General features: G+C 44.1%; 1 protein-coding gene across 3 annotated transcripts in view; it reads left to right on the top strand.

Annotated features, from left to right (window-relative positions):
- Window positions 1-21,301, top strand: part of FNDC1 (fibronectin type III domain containing 1) — a 99,460-nt gene that overhangs the window by 63,292 nt on the left and 14,867 nt on the right. For all 3 annotated transcript variants that reach the window (XM_060115000.1, XM_060114999.1, XM_060114998.1), the window contains 6 exons: window positions 456-556; window positions 2,708-2,819; window positions 4,158-4,544; window positions 12,080-12,148; window positions 13,590-13,733; window positions 16,578-16,808. In XM_060115000.1, the coding sequence (XP_059970983.1) occupies window positions 456-556; window positions 2,708-2,819; window positions 4,158-4,544; window positions 12,080-12,148; window positions 13,590-13,733; window positions 16,578-16,808 (1,044 nt within the window). The remainder of the gene's footprint in view (window positions 1-455; window positions 557-2,707; window positions 2,820-4,157; window positions 4,545-12,079; window positions 12,149-13,589; window positions 13,734-16,577; window positions 16,809-21,301) is intronic.

Raw genomic sequence — 21,301 nt, 5'->3', positions numbered from 1 at the left:
GCGTGTTAAATATAATGTGTGGAGGAGAGCAGGACAGCATCTCGTACACTTTAGAGAGAATTTTCCCCATCCTTCCAACTCTCCTTCCCTCTACCTTCCAACTGGCTAAAATAAAGCTACAGCTACTAGCTTTAAGGTCTTAAGCCTTATCTGGAAAATTTACTTATGCTGAACATGCTTATTCCCCCAGTAATGTCAGAAAACTGTGACTTTACCATACTTTTCATAGACATTCATATTTGTCATGTAGAAGTCACAATTTAAGACTCATTATCTAATATATTTGAGCTATTGGTTTAAAATTCTGTTTAGTGTTCCTGTTTGAAAAGGTGTGTTACTACATATAGCTTGGTATGAAGCCAACTTTCCAGGAATGTTGAATTTACCAGGTTCTGTTGTTGGATTTTTTTTGTTTCTGTTTTGGTTTGTTTTTTGTTTTTTTTTGTACTGTGTAGGTTATAATGGAAGACCAAATGCAGAAGGGAGAGTACTTCCTGGTAGTAATGGAAAACCAAGTGGACAAAGAATTATCAATGGCCCTCAAGGAACAAAGTGGGTAGGGTAAACTTCTTTACACATACCGATTATTTTCATGCTGTTGGGAAGAGAAAAATGGTGGGCATTGTATAATAAAAAATGAAGCGGTCTTTTTTTTTTTTTCTCTAGTTTTAACCACTTGTATGTCAATATACTTATACTATATTGTTTCTTCCAGTGCTCAGAAAAACCCTTGATTCTCCTGAGTTAATTAGTTTGCTTTCTTCTCATAACTAATTAGGTCAGACATGGGCCTTTGTTCCCATTTGCCTTGATTGGTTAGGAAGGTCACACAAATGTTTGGGCCAACCAGTTACAGAAAACCTGAGGCACAGCCTCTCAAATGAACTTCTGTTTTCCCACTCCTGCCTGATAGCTTTATTTTATTTCTTGTTATTGTTCGATTAAAGAGTATACATATTTCTTGTAAATTGTCTCAAATCCTTTGTAAAAGGAAGCAGGGTAAAAACAATTGAACAAACCCAAAATCCCTGAATCAGATAGGCAGTTTTTTTTGTTTTTTGTTTTTTTGCGGCACGCGGGCCGCTCACTGTTGTGGCCTCTCCCGTTGCGGAGCACAGGCTCCAGACGCGCAGGCCCAGCGGCCATGGCTCACGGGCCCAGCCGCTCCACGGCATGTGGGATCTTCCCGGACCGGGGCACGAACCCGTGTCTCCTGCATCGGCAGGCGGACTCCCAACCACTGCGCCACCAGGGAAGCCCCAAATAGGCAGTTTTTATCAGATCACCTTTTGAATCTTCCAACAATTTGACCAAAATAAAAAATAAGAATTAGTGCTTTATGTATGTTTAAGCTAAATGACTTTAACTTCCTGGGGTGAAGATAAATGTTTAGGAGTTTTTGGTGGGTTGGGGGTGACAGGCAGAACACCTTACGATGTTCAGAGTTTTAAAATATTTTTTCGGAGACTCAAAAAATTATTTATAGTAGAATTCCCAGTCAAAACTTCCCATTTAAAACAAAAAGGTTTAGGAAAACATACTGAAGAACTTCAAAGAATTTTCAGTCACAGGTGACCTAAAGATCCATTTTATCATTTCTCAAAGGAACAGAAATTTAGGGAAGGAAGAATGCATATTAAAGCAAAGTGTCATTATAAACAATTTTGAATTGAAACGGTATGGAGTAGATTTCAAAAGTAGGGTTTATATAAATAAGTTTTATTTTAATTACTGAGATAGCACCCAACAAAGTGGCCTGCGTGCAGGGGCTCCTCCCATGGCCTGATTGTGCAGAGTCAAGGTTTTCAAACACAGGTGAGCATCAGAATCCCTGGGGGGCTTGTCAGTGCGGTCTGGGTAGGGCCAGGTAATTCTCATATCCGACAAGTTCCCGGGTGAGGCTGGGGCAGCTGGTCCAGGACCACACTTTGAGAACCAACAGTGTAGAGCATGAGTTGGTTCTTAACAGAGATAATAATACCTTTTGTTCAAGTTTTATAATTCCTTAGAATATGAAAAATTTGCATGCATACTGTACTAGGCAATTTAATTACAAATTAAATTGGTTTTGTTATAGCAACTTTGATTTTTCACACTAACAGCCAAATAGAAACATGTCATGTTCATGGCAAGAAGTTAAAACAATTCAGAAATATATGAAAAAGATAAGCATCCCAAACCACTTCTTAGAAATAACCCCTATTAACAGTTTGGGATATAATCTGTCCAGAATTTTCTCTCTGCACCTTTAAGTTTATACACACAAATGAATATACTTTAGTTCTGCAACCTAATCAGTCCTATAATCTAAGTCTGCATCAGGATATGTCAATAAATATAGAATTTCCAAATCCTTTTCATTGGCTGCATAGTATTTCACTGGATGGATGGGCCATAATTTATTTAATCTCTTTCCTCTCTTGATGAACACTTAGGTTGTTTCCTACTTTTTACATACTACAACATATTAAATGGTAAAAGTATTTTGAACATCTTTTGAATATTTGAGAAACTTAAAACAATTTACATATTATATAGATAAGCAATTATAATATGAAATGTGACTGTTTCGTACTTTATTCTTATTAAACCTTATGAATGATGCTGACAAAAATAATGTTTCCTATTCACATATGTTCATGCAGTTGGATTAAGGTGAACATTTTGAAATGTTCAATATATCCTTTAATCTGTGTCATGAATTTAGGTCGTGGATCTTGATCGTGGGTTAGTATTGAACGGAGAAGGAAGGTACCTCCAAGATTCACAAGGAAATCCCCTTCGAGTTAAACTAGGAGGAGATGGTCGAACCATTGTGGGTAAGTGAGAGTGTTTTTTAAGGAACAAAAGTGTCCTGACTTAGCTGTAGAGTGACATCTTCTCTCTTTCTCCTCCTACTCATTTTTTTTTTTTTTGCGGTACACGGGTGTCTCACTGTTGTGGCCTCTCCCTTTGTGGAGCACAGGCTCCGGATGCACAGGCTCAGCGGCCACGGCTCACGGGCCCAGCCGCTCCGCGGCATGTGGGATCCTCCCGGACCGGGGCACGAACCGGTGTCCCCTGCATCGGCAGGCGGACTCTCAACCACTGCGCCACCAGGGAAGCCCCCTACTCATTTTTTTTTTTTTTTTTTGCGGTATGCGGGCCTCTCACTGTTGTGGCCTCCCCCGTTGTGGAGCACAGGCTCCGGACGCGCAGGCTCCGGCCGCGCAGGCTCAGCGGCCATGGCTCACGGGCCCAGCCGCTCCGTGGCATATGGGATCCTCCCAGACCGGGGCACGAACCCGTATCCCCTGCATCGGCAGGCGGACTCTCAACCACTTGCGCCACCAGGGAGGCCCCCCCTACTCATTTTTAATGGGGGCCCTTGAGCCATGTGGAAAGGAGGTGCCTCAGAAGGGGGCAGAACTTAGCTTCTTCCCTCATCCAACTGTCTTCTTACAGACTCCACCCTCTAGAAAAGGTGGCTCTTGACTTCATTCTTGGGATTGGGCAGCCGAGAGCAGGAGTCAGCAAAGCAGCTTCTAAAGCCAAACCCTGTCTGCTGCCTGTTGTTATATAGCCTGGGAGCTCAGAATAGTTTTTACATTTTTAAATGACTGCCAAAAAATCATAGAATGATAATACTTGTGACACGTGAATATTATATTAAATTCACATTTCACTATCCATACATAAAGTTTCAGTGGAGCATAGAAACATGCATTTGTTGGTGTACTGTCTGTGGCTTTTTTGCCTTGTAGTGGCAAAGTTGAGTAGTGGTGTCATAAAGCTTAAAATATTTACTCTCTGGCCCTTACAGAATAAGTTTGCCACCTTATTGTCCACAGTAACACTTAAGTCTTTAGGGGTAGGAATGAAGAGGGGGAAAGAATTACTTTCCTTACTGGAGACTTCGAGTTATTGCAGGTAATGGGGCATAGCAATGAAATATTTATATATTTATATAAGGTGGTACAGAGTCATGGATAATATAAATAGCCTAGAAATTTCTGGATAGCAGCAGATACTGCTCCCTCACCTGATGTCCCTTTAATTATTTCTTGGCCTTTTACTGATGAAAATAGAAGCCTCTGAGAAGACATTTTCCGCTTGCTTTTTGCTTTCCCTGTGTCCTTTCACCTTGTTGCACAGCTTTTGTTTGATTTTTGTTTCAGATCTGGGAGGGACCCCCGTGGTGAGCCCCGATGGCCTCCCCCTCTTCGGGCAGGGGCGACATGGCAAACCCTTGGCCGGTCCCCAGGATAAGCCCATTTTGAGCCTCGGAGGGAAGCCCCTGGTGGGCTTGGGGGTCGTCAAGACAACCACCCATGCCTCCACCGCCAGCACGCGACCCCCGACCACCACGCCCCCTCGGCCCACCACGACCAGCACCACGCGCCCAGCGACCACCCGAACCACTACGCAGTCAACCACCACTACCACCACCCCCGAGCCCACCGCCCGCATCCCCACCTGTCGCCCCGGGACCCTGGAGCGACACGACGAGGATGGCAACCTCGTCGTGGGCTCAGATGGGATCCCGGAGTGCCACCCCGAGGAAGGTAACCGTCTTCGTTGTACCGGTAACTCACGTGATGGCACGCTGCGTTGCCGACTAGGGCCGCAGAGACTGCGGGGCGGTGATTCGGGTTGCACGGTGGAGCTGCAGCTGCAGGCGCTTGTAGTTCACGGGGTTTACTGACCACGCTGTTTCACAACTAGGGTGGTCAGACTCAGCAAACAAAAATATTGCGTGGGACGTGCTTACATGAAAGCTTCTCTAAAATTCAAATCTAAGTGGGCATCCTCTGTTTTATCTGGCAGTCCTTGTCACCACCCCAGTCAAAAATCTGGCTGAAACACGGGACATTGTTAGTTTGGACCAGTGCTTCCCAAAGTGTGTCCCACTGGATATTAGTAGATTAGTACTTGTTATAATAATAATTAAAATATAATAACAATTATTATTATATAGTAATTTTTTTAAAAAGGTTCTGTGATTAGCTATGTGCTGTAAACAAGGTTAAAGGAATTTCTTACTGTTGGACTCTAACCGTGGAATAGTCTCAATGTGAATTTTCAAGTAAAGTAGCATTTCCCAAGCACGTTTGATCAGCAGTCCCTTTGGAAAATGCTTATCCTTGTGTGGCAGCAGGGGCCGTCCACTGGCTAAGACTGAGCCCTTTCCCTGCTCTGGGACACCCAGCCAGGGCTGTCCTGCGCCCCTGCTGTGTCATCCTGTATTTGCCTCAGGCTCGAGAAGGCAAATTCACCCCCTTTCCCTCGGGTTGAAATGAATTGCAATGCAGACTGTAAAGCTTCTGTCTTTTTAAGTTAACGCAGAGCGAAGACCCTTCATTTCAGGAAATCACACTCATGCCCCGAATTCTTACATAGCATCATTCACCTCATAAACCCAATCAGTTTGAACATGAATGCTGTCTCCAAACTGGGAATTCTGTTTGAAGTTAGTGTTTCCACGAACAAGTTCCAAAGAAACAGGAACATTTGACATATCTGAAAAATTCACACCAAAGAACAAGGAACACACTGGAGAAGAGGATGATTGGGAAGAAAATTCTCACACTACCAACTAACCCAGTGAGTACGAATTGGAATTTACCTTTGGGTTTCCGGTATGAAAATATTATGTATCTTCCTTACTTCTGCATAGGTTGATGTGTTTAGTTTTTTTAATTGAAGTATAATTAGAACAGATATTTGTTTAATAATTGGTTGTAAACAGAAGAGTGACTATTTTGGATTTGGTTCTAATTACTACTACTATTATTATTAATATTTTACATTTTCTTTTGTCTCCTCTGATGTAGGCCTTATTGCATGTTCTTTGCATTTCCTTTGTATTTCGGGGCTTTTTAGTTGGCATGAAAGTCAATATTTTTCTTGGTATTTTTGTTTCTTCTTTTCTTTGCAGATCATGATAGAGATGTGTATTTTTTACTTCACTCCTGTCCATTTGTCTGATAGCCTAGCCCAAGCCAAATTAGTGTCCAAGTGTTAGTAATAATTTATCTCTAAAAGCAACTATACTCCAATAAAAATAAAAAAATAAAAATATATAAAAAAGAAATGCAATGGTAGTAAAAAAAAAAAAAAAAAGTAGTAATTTACCTCTAGACAGCATTCTGAAAATAAGTACAAAGTCTTGGAAAAAAAAATTAAATTTGGGGAGAGCAACCTATCATCCTCAAACAATATCATAAAGTACTATAATTTATGATTTTAAAAATACTTCTGTATGGCTTACCTTCTTTATTTCTGCTGCTCCACTAACAACTTTATTAAACATTTCATTCCTAGTATTAATTCTAATCATAGTTGTTTTTATTAAAAACATCTTTAATAATAGCTTTCTTGGGACAGAAATCACATGCCATCAAGTTCTCCCTTTTAAAGTGTACAGTTTTTAGCATAGTCATAGAGTTGTGCAACAAGCACCACTATCAAATTCCAGAACATTTTCATCACCTTCCAAAACAAACCCTATACTCATGAGTCGTCACGCCCCATTCTCTGCTCCTCCCAACTCCGGGAAACCACTCATCTACTTTCTGTCTCTATAGTTGCCTGTTCTGGACATTTCATGTAAATGGAATCATGTGAAATGTGTCCTTCTGTGTCTGGCTTCTTTCAATTAGCATAATTTGTTTTCAAGTCTCATCCACATTGTAGAAGATGTCTGTACTTCAGTCCTTTTATTGCTGATTAATATTCCATTGTGTGGAGAGACCACATTTTGTCCATTTATCAGTTGATGGATGTTTGGGTTATTTCCACCTTTTGTCTATTATGATTAGTGCTGCTATGAACATTCGTGTACAGGTTTGTTCTTTTTTTTTTTTTTTGAATTCCTGTTTTTAATTCTCTTGTGTAGAGTTGCTGTGTCAAATGGTAACTCTCTGTTTAACTTTTTGAGGAACCACCAAACTGTTTTCCAGAGCAGCTGCACCATTTTTATTCCCACCAGTAATGTATGAGGTGTCCAGTTTCTCTCCATCTTCACCAACACCTGTTATTATCCGTCTTTTTCATTCACAGTGGGTGTGAAGGGGTATCTCATTGTGGTTTAGATTCATAGCTCCCTAATAACTAGTGATGGTGACATAGCTATTTTTTATACTTTCTGTGTATAGGTTCTGAAATTGAAAGTGAGCACGATTAAGTCTTGTGTCTAGATAAACCCTGATTTAGTGAATTCATTTGATAAGTGTTTCTTTATCATTGTACAGTGATTTCATTATGAGAAATCCCGTGTGGTAATTTGAAGAGGATGGAGTAGCTCTTGTTTTTGTTTTTCTGGCTTCATTCATAATTTTGGAACGTAATGTCAGCAAATGATCATTAATCACCTATTCCACATGGGTTGGGTTCTGTGGGAAACATAGAAAAGTCGGTGACATAGCCGTGCCTCTGAAACCTCACAATCTAATGCACAATCTACGTGAAATTACAGTCGAGAGAAACAGCTCCCTCTCGTTAGGAAACCAAGTTTTTTATCTTTATGGTAGAGCAAGATGGGATAAAGATCCGTTTCTCCAGGCCTGAGGCTTTGGTGTCTCGTGTCTCCTTTTGTTCTCTCATCTCTGTTGTCAGGTCTCATCAATTCCCACCGATTCTTCCTCCGTCACATTTCTTAGACTTCATACCTCCATTGCTAGGCTGACCCTATGGACCCAATACTCAAATTATTACTCCTAACTGGGCTTCCTTACACCAGCCTCCATGCGCCTCCTATCCAGATGTGCAGCTCGACACACATTCCTTGAATGAGACTCCAAGCCAAGCATGGCACTTGCCTGAGAAATAGAAAGCATAGTCCCCGCTTCAGCCACCACTGGAATGCAACTGTCAGGGTTAATCCTGGAGAGAGGTAGAGGTGGAAGGGAGCATCTTAGGGGGGAATTAGCTTCTAAAGACGGCATGTAATTAGAAAATCACAGTCGAAATTATTCACTAAAATCCTCTGCATTATCTATAAAGTACAGTAGAGTTTGCCATTTCTTAGTTGAACACGTTCCAGTGGCCTCGACCTGCAAAAACGCATCCTGTAAATGGGACAATGAGATGCTGATGTCAGCGGAGCGACAGTCCCAACTCTCCCCCTCACACTTCACTCCCAGAACCACCTGTACCATGTCTCCCTGCCTCTTGCTCTGCTCTCGTGTTCATGTTTTCTCTCAAGTACTTTTTTTGTTGTATTCGGTGTACAGTGGGCCGTCTGTACCGTGGGTTTCACATCCACGGATTCAACCAAACTTGGATTCCTTGTACTACGCTCTTTTATAAAAAGGACTTGAGCATCCACAGATTTTGGTATTCACAGGGGCTCCTGGACCAAGTCCCAGTGTATATCTAGGGACAACTGTAGTTCAGTTTATAATGTACACCCACAAGTGCTGGGGCTCCATGTGTATACAACCAATATTTATTTACCAAGCAAATTTTGGCCATGGCACTTTGCAACCTAGTAACCTGAAATTGCTGTTGTAGGCATGATGATTTAGAACCTGTGTTGTGATCCCTGAGAGAATACCTGCCCTTCCAAGAGTCCCCTCTTCAACCCCCATATAGCCGACCATTTGTCATTATCTTCCATTGGCCAAGTCCTAACATTTTGTTTCTAGCACTCCAATTTTAAAATCATCTTTTCACATCTCTTAGTCTTGGCTCCCCTGGTTATATCATGCCCCTCTTTCCCTTGAAAACACTGCTTTAAAATAGTGTTTTGGGAATAACCTTGTGTCATTAACTCATTCCAGTAATTTAAGCATTTGTTATAGAGGCCATATTGTTTGCATATTCCTGTAAGCATAGATGCATATTATATGCTTGTTTCCAGCATATTGGTGCTCTTTCTCTCTCTTACACACACACACACACACACACACACACACACACACGCACGCACACTTTTTTGTTTGCTATGACTTCTCTATTAAATAATAAACTCCTTGCAGTAGAGGCAGCGTCCTCTGCTTCATCTCAGATTCCTTATGGTACCTAATTATTCATCTTTGGATATCTACACCATACCCCAAGCCATAGGCATTCTCTGTTTTCTACTGAGAAGTCTTTTACCAGCGATCCTTGTTTTTCAGGTTTCATTTCGACAGCAGATCTGATGGTATCGTGTGTGTCTGGAAATGTTACGAGCCAGCTGAACGTCTTCAACAATTTGTAACATGACCTTGGGGCATGTTTTAGAAGAACATCAATCATTGTGGAAAACAGTTCCCTCCTGCCACAGCTCACTCTCAAGACAGAAAATACAAACAGAATAATTGAAAATTCACTTGAGCTGGACCAACCAAATAATTTGCAAATATCCTTGGGTTTCAAACAGCTGGAATTTACCTTCTCTCTAAACTTCTAATGAGAACCTTTTTTTACAGTTTTAAAAAAATATCTCTGGAGCTAAGACCCGAACATTTTGTGCTCATTTTTTTTCATGACTGTTTGGATAAACTACTCAAGAAAATAAACTTGAGTACCACATGGTTGGTGGCTGGCAGCTACTTTTATATGAAGAGGTGGAAGCTTTTGACATTGATTCTGGCTTGGCTTATAAAACATCCAGTTTTATGTAGCTCCAAATGCTTCAAAAGCATTCAGGTGGGGCAAATTCTGAGGGTCAGCTTTTCCCCCCAAATTGTAAATCTATTTCATTACATCTGGAAGTTTCTTTTACTTGGAATCAAGATGGTGCTATTTTAGAAAAATTATACCTGACTTTATTTGGTCTTAAAACAAAAAGAGGAGCACGAAATCACTCAGTAGGATGTTTACGTTTGCCAGAAGACTTAACTGTCACTCATCTCAAGAAGTGATCCAAGTTTGCAGGTGAAAGGCATCGTTTCTGTGGCCGGGTGCTGGACCAGAGCGTTTCAGCTCCTCAAGGAATTGTATTTAGTATCAGGAATCCATGAAGGAAACCCTATACTTTGCCCCTTTCTCGTTCACTCCGGGATGCAAACATTGTACAGTTTATTCATTTTGACCTGACCAAAAATAATAATGAAAGGAAATGAACCCGAGCTGATAATGAGGTACAACAAGACTACATTCTTGAAAGTTAAATGGACACAGGGAGGAAAATGGTTTCTGGGAAACAACAGCCAGATAACTCCACACGTTAGGTGGTGTCAGCCTGAGAACTGTCTAATTTAAACCAGCCCAGAAGTCATTCCTCTTGGATCCAGACATATTGACATTGGAATGACCTAAAAAAAAATCGCGTCTAATCGTTTTTCTCGAAATGCCCATCCTGAAAGGCGGATCATTTACAACTTCTCTTTGTTGACTTTCGTTGGTCCTGTCAGAACATCCCCCACGTCACCGCCTCCATGGTGAGGCAGGTGGGGGGCGTGTCACGGGCCTCGGGTGTATGCGGGGCTCTTCATCGCAGAGGGGCCAGACAGGCGAGGCAAGGTTGCCACTGTCCTCGGCTGGTGGAGTTTGTTTCAGCAGCATCGCATTCATGAAGTTATTCAAAGTAGGCTCAGACAAGGCTAGTAGAATGACTACGTTGGTGTATTTCTCAGGAATGATCAATGATTTCCTAGCAAGAAACCAATTCAAAATTGGTGCCTGTAATATTTTGAGTGAAGGGGGTCGGTATACTTTCTAATTCAATCCCCCTTTCATTATGCTGCGGAATGATGATTCTAATAAAGTGCCTTAAGGTTTACAAGCAAAAGACTGGTTAGTCCAACTTCTAAACAGTGGCGGCAGTTTGATGAAGTATAAAGAACATAGCCTTTGGAGCCGAGGCCTTCAAGTCCAATTCTGTTTCAGCTCTTTGTCCTTTACCAGCTGTGTGTCTCCAGGCATGTTATAAATCCTTGGTGTCCCTGGCTGAGAAGTGGGTATAATGAACCCCATTTATCTTATGTGAGGATTAACTCGAACCATATATATGTGACAGTGCCTGATGCCCAGAAGGCAAGTGATAAATCCTGGTTCCTGCTTGCTGTCCCCTCACACCTACTCTGCCTTTTAAGTGTGCCTTGAATTGAGAGTTCTATATAATTGCTGTGGCTTCAGGTCAAAAGGAAGAAAGGAATTCCTCTGAATTTTTAAGGTGCCTCAAAATTTTTACCAGCTACAAAGAAACGGTCTCCTTTTTGCAGCTGCGTTTTCCTCCCACAAGTCGAGAAGTAATATATTGATCTCCTCCCACCTTCTCAAAAAAGCTTCTGCTGAAAGGACCCAGATGGTGGACGCAAAAAATGTGTTTTTTGCCTTCACTCACCTTTCTTAACCAAGTTGTCGTCCATGCTCGTGATGTCAGTTCAGTCATTAATAATAGTCATTTTAACAATGGTTCTTATAATTAGGGCTTTCTGGAAGACATCAAAAAATCACATATAAAAGTGTATTAATTGCATTTAGAGGATAATTTTGCAGTCATAATAGATCTCATGGGTTTGTAAATAAAGCCCTCCCCATTTGTAAAGAAGTTTGTCATCACTGGAATATTATTTCCAAACTTCATATGCAAGTTAAGAAGTCTAATCCGTACAGATTTATCTCCTGAGTCGGTGAGAGAGGGTGGGAGCTTAGAGGGGCAGTGAAGCCAGATTGGAAAAGAGGAGAGGCAGGAGGTCACCCTGCTTCTGGAACATGCGAGTGGCAAGATCCAGGGGTTGGAGAGAATGAGGGTGCCATGAACACAGGAGCTCCCGGAAGGAGGGTTTTTGTCCCCATCCTGGGTACCAGCTGCCGCTCTCTGCTCTCCCAGAATGCCTGTTCTCAGGCCTGCAACATCCCGGGTCAGGGGGAGCCTGGGCACCGCAGAGGTGGGAGGAAGGTCAGAAACAGCCCCTTGTGCTGGTCGGGAATGCTGGGGAGGTATCTTTGTTTTGATCCTTGAGGGCACCCCAGTGCCCTTTTCTGAGTACAAAGGAGAGAAAATCTGGGTTCCAACTCCCTTCCTTCTGAGGAAGCTGAGGAGCCCCTGGCAGGGGGCGCTTATTCCCCTGGAACCGTCATGGGGCTGGATCACTGTGCCCTCGGCGTGATGCTGAGAAGAAACCCGGGGGCATTTGCTGACCCTTCCCCTCTCGTCCTTCACTAGATGAGTTCTCAGGATTGGAGACCGACACGGCAGTGCCCACGGAAGAGGCGTACGTGATCTATGATGAAGGTACTAATGTTTTTAGACACATAATTTGGATAGTTTTCTGATGGGAGAATCTTATTTTAATGACTAAGTGGATGACTTCAATTTCCGTTTCCTTCAGAACTCAGGGGTGGGTGGCAATGCTTAGGGAAGGGTGGTTATACCGTCCCCCTCCAAGTTACCCCCCACTACAGGTTAACCTAAAGGAGAACAGTGTGCTTGATACACAGATGCAGCTTCCAGACAAGTTCCCTGAGCCCCCCTTTCCCTCCCTCTCAACCCCTCCTTCCTCTAGAAATTCTGGAGCTGCTTCCTTCTGAGCCTCCTGTCCCCCATCCACACTGTTAGTAAAGTGGTTTAACCAGGTCTCCGCCTCCAGCCTTGACCCTTCCCATTCTCATTCTTTCCTTTCTCTCCTTTTCTAATTACATAAAACAATGCAGTGCTCTAGATGCGCTGATTTTCTTTTTTTTTTTTTTATCATAGCATGTTTTCAAGTCAAGGTAAGTTTCTAAGATAAAGAATACACATGCCTTGCATGACATCTGGAGCAGTCACTCCATCAATGGCAACTAATCCTGTCATTGTACTTATGACTCTGTGATTGTTCTGTGTGTTTTGTAAGTTGCCTCCAAAATTGAAGGAATTCATGTGGAAATCTTGTCCCCCCCCCAACAGTGCTGGCCTTTGACACTCGGGATATCTGTCCCCACTTTTGTGCTCTGCCTGCCTGCTGCTGTCTGTAGTTCCAAGGCTCTTAAATCACGAATGTGGGAATAATGTCACCTTGGATGCAATCACGATTGTTTCATGTAGTGGTTTAATTCCCCAATTTTCAAAAAAATAAAATAAAATAAAATGAACTTAAAAGAAAAACAGCAGATGTGAGAAAGCAAAGGAAGCTTTCTTAGCATCTTTGAAAATAGCACCTTTCTTATGGTTTGGAGCTGTTGACAGGGAACAGAGTTTTCTTTTTTGTTAACGGATTAGTTCTCTGAATAGGATTAATCCTACACCCCTCCCCAGAGAAAAGCCCGTACACAGAAGATAAATTTTTTTAAAAATCACGTTTCTTTTCTCATGTGGATTTTTTATGGCTTTAGAAGGGAAAATTATTTAGGCAGAGAATGGTCTCGGACCAGTAACAGGAGCCTGCAAAACTGGGTGAATTCTAGGGTTCTGTCCAGCTTTGATGCTAAAAATCTCATTTTTCTGGTCATTGTGTTTCTTTTTTTCCTTCCTTTCTTTTACCAGGAGCTGCTTTTCCGAGCGGACTGAAATGGGAGGAAACACTGTTTTGTTAGCAACAAATTCTGTTCAGGCATAGCATTTATCCTACGGAGTGGTGGGGTGTGCACGCGTACATGCTTTCGTGTAGAGATCAATCTTAAGAAGGTATCTTTTGATGGCACACAGTGCCCCTTTTCTGGAAGTGCCCAATTACAAAACCGTCACATCGTTTCAGATTATGAAGTTGAGACCTCAAGGCTGCCGGCCACCACCCAGCCCTCCACCCCTGCTGCCACTCCTGCTGTCATCCCCCCAGAAGGCTCCATCACTTCCTACCCTGAAGAAGAGTTCGATCTGGCTGGAAAGAAACGCTTTGTTGGTAAATAGAACTTCCTGAATCAGAGAGCCATGGGTTTTAACTTTCGTTCTTTGAAGAAGAGCACAACTAATCCCTTGGATTGGCCAAGGCAGCGCATTTGCAGCGGTAGCTTATGTTCCCAGATGAGTTTTCCATTTGGGCTGATTCAGCGAGTCATTCCTGTTTAGATGCACATGAACTTGCTTTCTGCAGAAGTCAGGAGTGGGGATGAATGCAGGAGAACGTTTGGTATCCGACAGAATAGAGTTTAGAGAGGCTGCCTTGTGTGGACAAAGAGGAAGGAACACTTTCGATAATCACCAGTCCAGGGAATATGAGTATTTTTATTGTAGCCAACTTTACTGAGATGAGACTTCCACTAGGCCTTGCCTGCACTTCATTAACTTCTTCCTAGAAGGTGAGCAGTTTACTGAATTGAGCTGCTAGAGTTTCAAAGAGCTGAAGCTGTTTTCCTTCAGTTTTTTTTAAATTAATTTATTGTTGGCTGCGTTGGGTCTTCGTGGCAGCGCGCGGGCTTTCTCTAGTTGTGGTGCGCAGGCTTCTCATTGTGGTGGCTTCTCTTGTTGCAGAGCATGGGCTGTAGAGCGCAGGCTCAGTAGTTGTGGTGCACGGGCTTAGTGGCTCCGCGACGTGTGGGATCTTCCCAGACCAGGGCTCGAACCCGTGTCCCCTGCATATGCAGGCGGATTCTTTTTCTTTTTTTTTTTTTTGCTGTACCCGGGCCTCTCACTGTTGTGGCCTCTCCCGCTGCAGAGCACAGGCTCCGGATGGACACGCAGGCTCAGCAGCCATGGCTCACGGGCCCAGCCGCTCTGCGGCATGTGGGATCTTCCCGGACCGGGGCATGAACCTGTGTCCCCTGCATCGGCAGGTGGACTCTCAACCACTGCGCCACCAGGGAAGCCCTGCCGGCGGATTCTTAACCAGTGGCCACCAGGGAAGCCCATTCCTTCAGTTTTTTCTTCCACTCTTTTTTACATTCTTTTCCCATATAGGTCATTACAGAGTATTGAATAGAGCTCCCTGTGCTATTCAGCAGGTTCTTATTCGCTTTTCTATATATAGTACTGTGTATGTCAATCCCAACCTTCCAATTTATCCCTCCCTCTTCTTTCCCCCCAGTAACCACAATTTTGTTTTCTACATCTGAGACTCAACTTCTGTTTTGTAAATAGGTTCGTTTGCCCTTCAGTTTATTTCCTATAGTTTTTGTTAGCCTCAAGGACTTGTGATCTAGAAATTGATTTTATTCTTCTTTCTCAATTATTAAAACAATTGCAGGAGGATATTCTGTTTCACTAAACTGTGTTTCATTCCCTTTGGGAGTCCTCTCTTCCCATGCCCTTAATGAACTTTGCTAACAAGACAGATTAACATATTACTAAGTGAAAAAAAAATAAGTTATTACTGAGTGGAGACAAGCAACAGCTTAAACTAATATCACACTTTTCTGTTTCCAAAACATATGTTCTGCCATTAGCAGAGAACAACTCTTGCCAGCCAAGATGTAATATTGAGTGTCTGAACCACACGTACTTGAAGAACAAGAATCTTTGTGTGTGTGTGTGTGTGTGTGTTATCTGTTTGAAGTACTTTTAAAATTTTTTGAATTTTAAGAATCTTAATTAGAAGGAGGAGTCCCGAGGCAAATGGTAATGCTGGCCCATGACACGCAGCAGCCTGGCTGAATCCACCGAATGTGCTGACTTTTCTCTCTATAGCTCCGTGACAGAAATAGAAATGCTTTCAGTGCTATTATTAACTGCTCCAAAGAACTCTTCAAAGACTGAAAGGCTTACTATTGTCTGGCTATTTTCATATGCCTATAACTCTATAAAGCATAGTAGACGACTCCCCCAAACTTCCTGATGAGATCATGAACAAGCTCCAAAGGCCTAATTTTATACAGAGTATTGGAATATACAGGATCTAAAAATTGCTTTCAGTCCTCACAGCCACTGAGAATGAGAACCTGTATGAAAAGATGCAATGGAACGTTTAGAAAGTTCTAGAAATTGTTACTTGGGAGCACTTGGGGGTCTTGAATGTATAAAGCTCAAATCCAATTCCTTGGATTTTCTAACTTCTAGAGCATATGTAATAAGAAGAGCTGTGGACTAGAGGGAAAAGCTTCTGTTTGCCCCCCTACTTTGGGGGCCCTCTGTCAGCATCCGTAGGCTCAGCTGGAGTGTGAGTTATCAGTTCTTGTCCTGCCTTAATTCTGGGGCCCGTGTATCTACTGAGATCACGTGTATAGAGAAAGCTTGAGCCTATCCATAAATGTGAGGTAGCTGTTATCGTCCTGAGCGGTAATGTTGTAGAAGCGTATTCAGGCCTGGCCTGTGCAGACATTGCAGGTAGTTATGTGAGTCCCTGAAGTCCCAGGGAAGGCCACCCAGAACTGAGGCTAAGGCTCTGTATCTTGATCAGTGTATGGTTTTTTCTGGTCCCAAGACAGCCTAGGGTATGAACTGAGTTGAGAGAACTCTAAGTCGGGCTGATTCACACCCTTCTAAGTTTTGGGGCATAGGAATGGCAGAATGCTGCAGGCTTATGTTACATTAAATTGTAGCTCAGAGATGTTTCAAAACCACCGAGGTCATAATCACTGATGTTGATGGGGCAATAAGCTGTTTTGACACCATGATGTTAAAAGATATAAATATATAGATCCATACAAGAGAGCTAGGGATGTGCGTCTGAGTTTGGCATCAGGGCTGATGACCCTGGATGCTTAGCAGGAAGAGACTGAATCGGGGGGTCTACTCCGTGGAGCAGACATCATGTTTCTGCCTCCAGAGAAAGCCTTCAGCAATCTGACTGGGTATCTTTGTTCTTTTCCAGCTCCTTATGTGACATACCTAAATAAAGACCCGTCTGCCCCATGCTCTCTGACTGATGCTCTGGATCACTTCCAAGTGGACAGCCTGGATGAAATCATTCCAAACGACCTGAAGAAGAGTGACCTGCCTCCTCAGCATGCCCCCCGCAACATCACTGTGGTCGCCGTGGAAGGCTGCCACTCATTTGTCATTGTGGACTGGGACAAATCGGCCCCGGGAGATATGATAACAGGTGTGTCCAAGGCAGATGCTCCGAGTTCCTGTCAACCAGTAGGTGGGAAATGCAGACAATAAGGGATGGATGGATGATGGATGAGTGGATGGATGGAAAATAGATGGATGGAGGGATGGATGGATGGATACATGAATGGATGGATTGGATAAATGAATGATGGATGGATGCAAGGATGGATGGATAGGTTAAATGGATGGACAGATGCCTGACCTGGATGATGAATTGGATGGATGAACGCAGATGTCTTCTTTTAAAAGGATGAAATAGGGGCAGTACGGGAAGCCTTTGTTGGGTAGTATGAAGAGCACTAGACGGAAGTCAGAAGTCCTGAATCCGAGTCCCAAATTGGTTTTTATGACTTTGAGCTACCTACTTCATCTCTCTGGACCTTGCTTTCCTCCTATGCAAAATGTCGTCACATCTCTTATACTCTGTAATCCTGCAAACAGCCAGGGAGTCAACAGAGCCACATGGAAGACGAGATCCCACAGCACGGGTGATGAAAGAGCTCCTCTGTGCACTACCCGGAGTCACAGTCAACCCTGGGGTCGTGACTCAGCCTCTTCCCTCCTTTCCCTGTCTGCTGGGTGCTTCCAGACCAGTCTCCATGTCCCTGAATTCCTTAGACGGGCCCCAGATGTGATGGAAAAGTGCCCAGGGATCTTGAGCCTCCTAGGTCTTGGCCTGTGAGATGTTCATGAGTTCATTTGATTCTGCCAAGGATATATTTGAGGATAAATTTTTGAGCTAAGTTCTTACAGTAAAGAATTAATGTTTTTTTGAATAGACCCTTCTTTTGCAAAGGATTCTTTTTGGGTCAGTTAGTTACATAAGAGGAAGGAACATATGTGTGTGTGTGTGACTCGGGACTGGGGATGGTGCTGTAAGTCAGAGTTTGACATATTATCTGTCACTATTATGCTAGTGTGGTTCACCAAATTCAAAATTTTTAGTGCTTTTGCATTATGTCCCCAATATTATCTCTTGAAATGATAAGAAAGGGCTTCCCTGGTGGCGCAGTGGTTGAGAGTCCACCTGCCGATGCAGGGGACATGGGTTCGTGCCCCAGTCTGGGAAGATCCCACATGCCGTGGAGCGGTTGGGCCCGTGAGCCATGGCCACTGAGCCTGCGCGTCCGGAGCCTGTGCTTCGCAACAGGAGAGGCCACAACAGTGAGAGGCCTGCGTACCGAAAAAAAAAAAAAAAAAAAAAAAAAAAAGATAAGAAAATATCCAAGCACATCCAAAGAACAACTTTTCTAATGGAGTTTGCACAGCAGCCCAAAAACCAGGATAAGGAACACAGGAAAGAGTGCCTGGGTATTGTGCCAGGGAAGTTGGAAGGGCCAGGGCACAGCGAGGGTACAGATCAAGGGGCGGAGTCTTGGTGTAACTGTAAGTGATGGTCCCCCCCCACAACCTGTGAGCTGCAGAGGCTGCAGAGGCCAGCTTCTGTGAAGTCCAGCATGTTCCTAATAGAAAACGAATAAATCAATGGAAGGAGGAAAGCTTGTAGTCAAAACAGCCAGAAAATCCTTTTATTAACTGAATATGATTTTATGAATGGCAATTTTGAAAAGCAAGCAAGTAAGCATACAGAAAAAAAAATAATGGAAAATCTTATCTTAAGCTATTTAGCTTTTGATCTCTTGCATAACAGATGTTACTTAGAATAAATATACCACTGTGACCTCAGCCACGGGGCTTCTGAAAAACAGAAGGATGGATACAGGATGAGAGCGCCAGCCACCTTAGACATGCCTCAAGGGCTGCAGCGTGAGGAGCCTTCCGAGAACTCCCGGTAAATGTCACTGGACTTAACTCCGGAGCAGTTCCTGTATCATCCCATAGAGGGAGTGCTTCTGAAACACATGCTCTTGTTAACTTCACATCCCCAGCCTTCCAAAGCTCCCTGGAGCCTTTGAAGTCATCTCATCAACACATACCCTACACCTAACCCTAAACCAAACCTCAGTGCCCTAATCATGAGTACTCATGCCACGAGCATAGATAATATGGCTGAAGTATTTATAAGGATTCGGGCACTCCCAATAGAAGGTTGTGCTGATTCTGCAAAGCTGTTTACTGTGGAATAGTTCAGCGCACGACAGCCCTGCAATAGGCAGGGCTGTTTAGACCCCAGAGGCTAAAAGAGAATATCGTGGGAGCTCTTCCTCAGCAAATGAATCAAGCACCAGCTCTTTTAGCTGTAGAGCAGCGAGGCAAAGTGGATACACAGATACCTCCTAGACCCAAACAGAACATCACACTTCTGGGCCCACTGCAGGGCATCTGGGTCCTAGTAGCTCCGTGAGATACTGAGCGCTCTGCTAGTTTCCACCAGCTGTACTTTCTTGCACAAGCGGTTGAGTCAACATGTAACCAGGTGGTATCCAAACGATATGAAACTCCTGCAGAGTGAGAAGGCCTGCGACCCGTTGCTTTCCCTGATCAGTCGCAGTGAATTGAGGCAGTTACTCCATCAGGAGTGACTGCATAGGAAATCACCCACATGATGGCCTCTGAGTTTTTCAGGACAGGTTTTTTTTTTGTTTGTTTGTTTGGTTTTTTTTTTTTGCGGTACGCAGGCCTCTCACTGCTGTGGCCTCTCCCGTTGTGGGGCACAGGCTCCGGACGCGCAGGCTCAGCGGCCATGGCTCACGGGCCCAGCCGCTCCGCGGCATGTGGGATCCTCCTGGACCAGGGCACGAACCCGTGTCCCCTGCATCGGCAGGCGGACTCTCAACCACTGCGCCACTAGGGAAGCCCTCAGGACAGGTTTTGATAAGAACAGAGAAAGCAGGAGTTACACGTGCTCAGAAAGCACATTAGAAAAATTCAGACCCAAGGATAAGCAGAGAAACCTGCGCAGCATGTGGGACGAAGCACAGGGTTCTGATGGAGTTGATTTCAAGGCGGATGAGCCCGGCAGACCCGTCAACACAGGGCTCCTCGGGCCCATGTGTGAGGCTGTTCCTTTGTTATATGCAGCATGTGTGGCTTGATGTGGCCGCCCTCAGAGGAGGAGGGAGCCCTGTGGAGAGAGCAGCACCCTTCCCAGGTCCCCATGAGATATTTGTTGACAAAAGAGAAGAACGAATTCCTCCAGAAAGCAGCGTGGAAAGGCTTCGGAGCCCAGTGCCTCTGCTTCTGCCCCCTGTGCACTCGGTAATTCACTGTGTGACTCTAATCCACTCTTCCCATCAGCAGAATAGGTCTTAATGGAGGCGATCAGAGAGAACAGGTTGCTAAATAAAGTTGTTGGCCTCTTAGACGCATTTGATGCTATTGATCTTTTCCTCCCTGACCTGCGATCCAGTTCTCTCAACCCGAGTCTCCCTCACAGGCTCACCCTCTTTGACCAAACATTAGAGATCGGACTTGCCGAAGGCTTGGTCCTAAGTTCTCTTTTCCTCTTACTCTGTGTCCTCTCGCTCCATGATTTTACCCACGCACACGGTTTTAATTCATCTGGGAGAGGAGTCATTGGTTTATAGCTCAAGGCCCAGCCTGCCTCTCCTCTGAGCCTCAAACAGTAAAATCATGTCTACTTGACATCATCACCGGGATGTCTCCAAAGCATCTCACACTCAGCGTATCCAGAATCAAACTCAGGATCCTTCAGAGCCCCAAACCCGCTCATCTGGGCTTTCTATCTCAGAGAAGCCCTCACTTTTCCACGCATTTTTGCAAGCTTGAAGCTTTGGAGTCATCATAAAACCTCCTTTCACTTCCCCTCCATATTCAGTTCATCACTAAGTCCTGTCAGCTTCACCCTTCAGATTTCTCTTGCATGCATCCATTTCCTTCCATTAACACCACGGAACCTGAGTTGTCACCGCCTATCACCTGGATATTGTGACAGCTGTCTAGCTAGACCGTCCCATCCATGCCCCACACCCTGTCGGTTCTCCGTTTTGCACCAGAGAGATGAAGACAGTCTTGTTGTGTCACCCCTTCGACGTGTTCCCTTTCTTCTAGAATGAAAAGCAGAAGCCTTCGTGACCAAAGGGCTCTGCATATGTTTTCCATTTTGTGCTTCCTCAGCTTCATTTCTTGTCGCCCCCTCCTCCCACCCTGCCACTCGGAGGCTCCGCCTTCTCCTGGTTCCTCCCTCTTCAGCATCTTTGCCCAAGACTTCCCTCTACCTGGAATCCACCCCACCTCCCACCATGCATCTTAGCTACTTCCCATCCTTCAGTCATCAGCCCCATTTCGGGGCCCTGGGGAAGCTCTGCCCACCCCGTATCCCCCGGCGCGTGGGCCGCTCCTTCTTAGTTCTCATCACGGCTGTATCATCCTGTTTGCCTGCCTGCCTACTGCTCCTGGAGTTTTAGATAAAACGAGTCGCCATTTGACTTCCAGCACTTAGTGCAGTGTCTGACACATAGAAGGCACACAGTAAATATTTGTTGAATGAATTAACGAATGTGAACTTGGACCAGATTTTTACCCCCTCTCTAAGACTCAGTCTCCTCATGTGTCAGAATG

This window comes from Mesoplodon densirostris, chromosome 12, assembly GCF_025265405.1.
Source record: "Mesoplodon densirostris isolate mMesDen1 chromosome 12, mMesDen1 primary haplotype, whole genome shotgun sequence".
Classification (NCBI taxonomy): domain Eukaryota; kingdom Metazoa; phylum Chordata; class Mammalia; order Artiodactyla; family Ziphiidae; genus Mesoplodon; species Mesoplodon densirostris.
The sequence above is the reverse complement of the archived record's forward strand: the minus strand, read 5'-3'. Positions and strand labels throughout refer to the sequence as shown.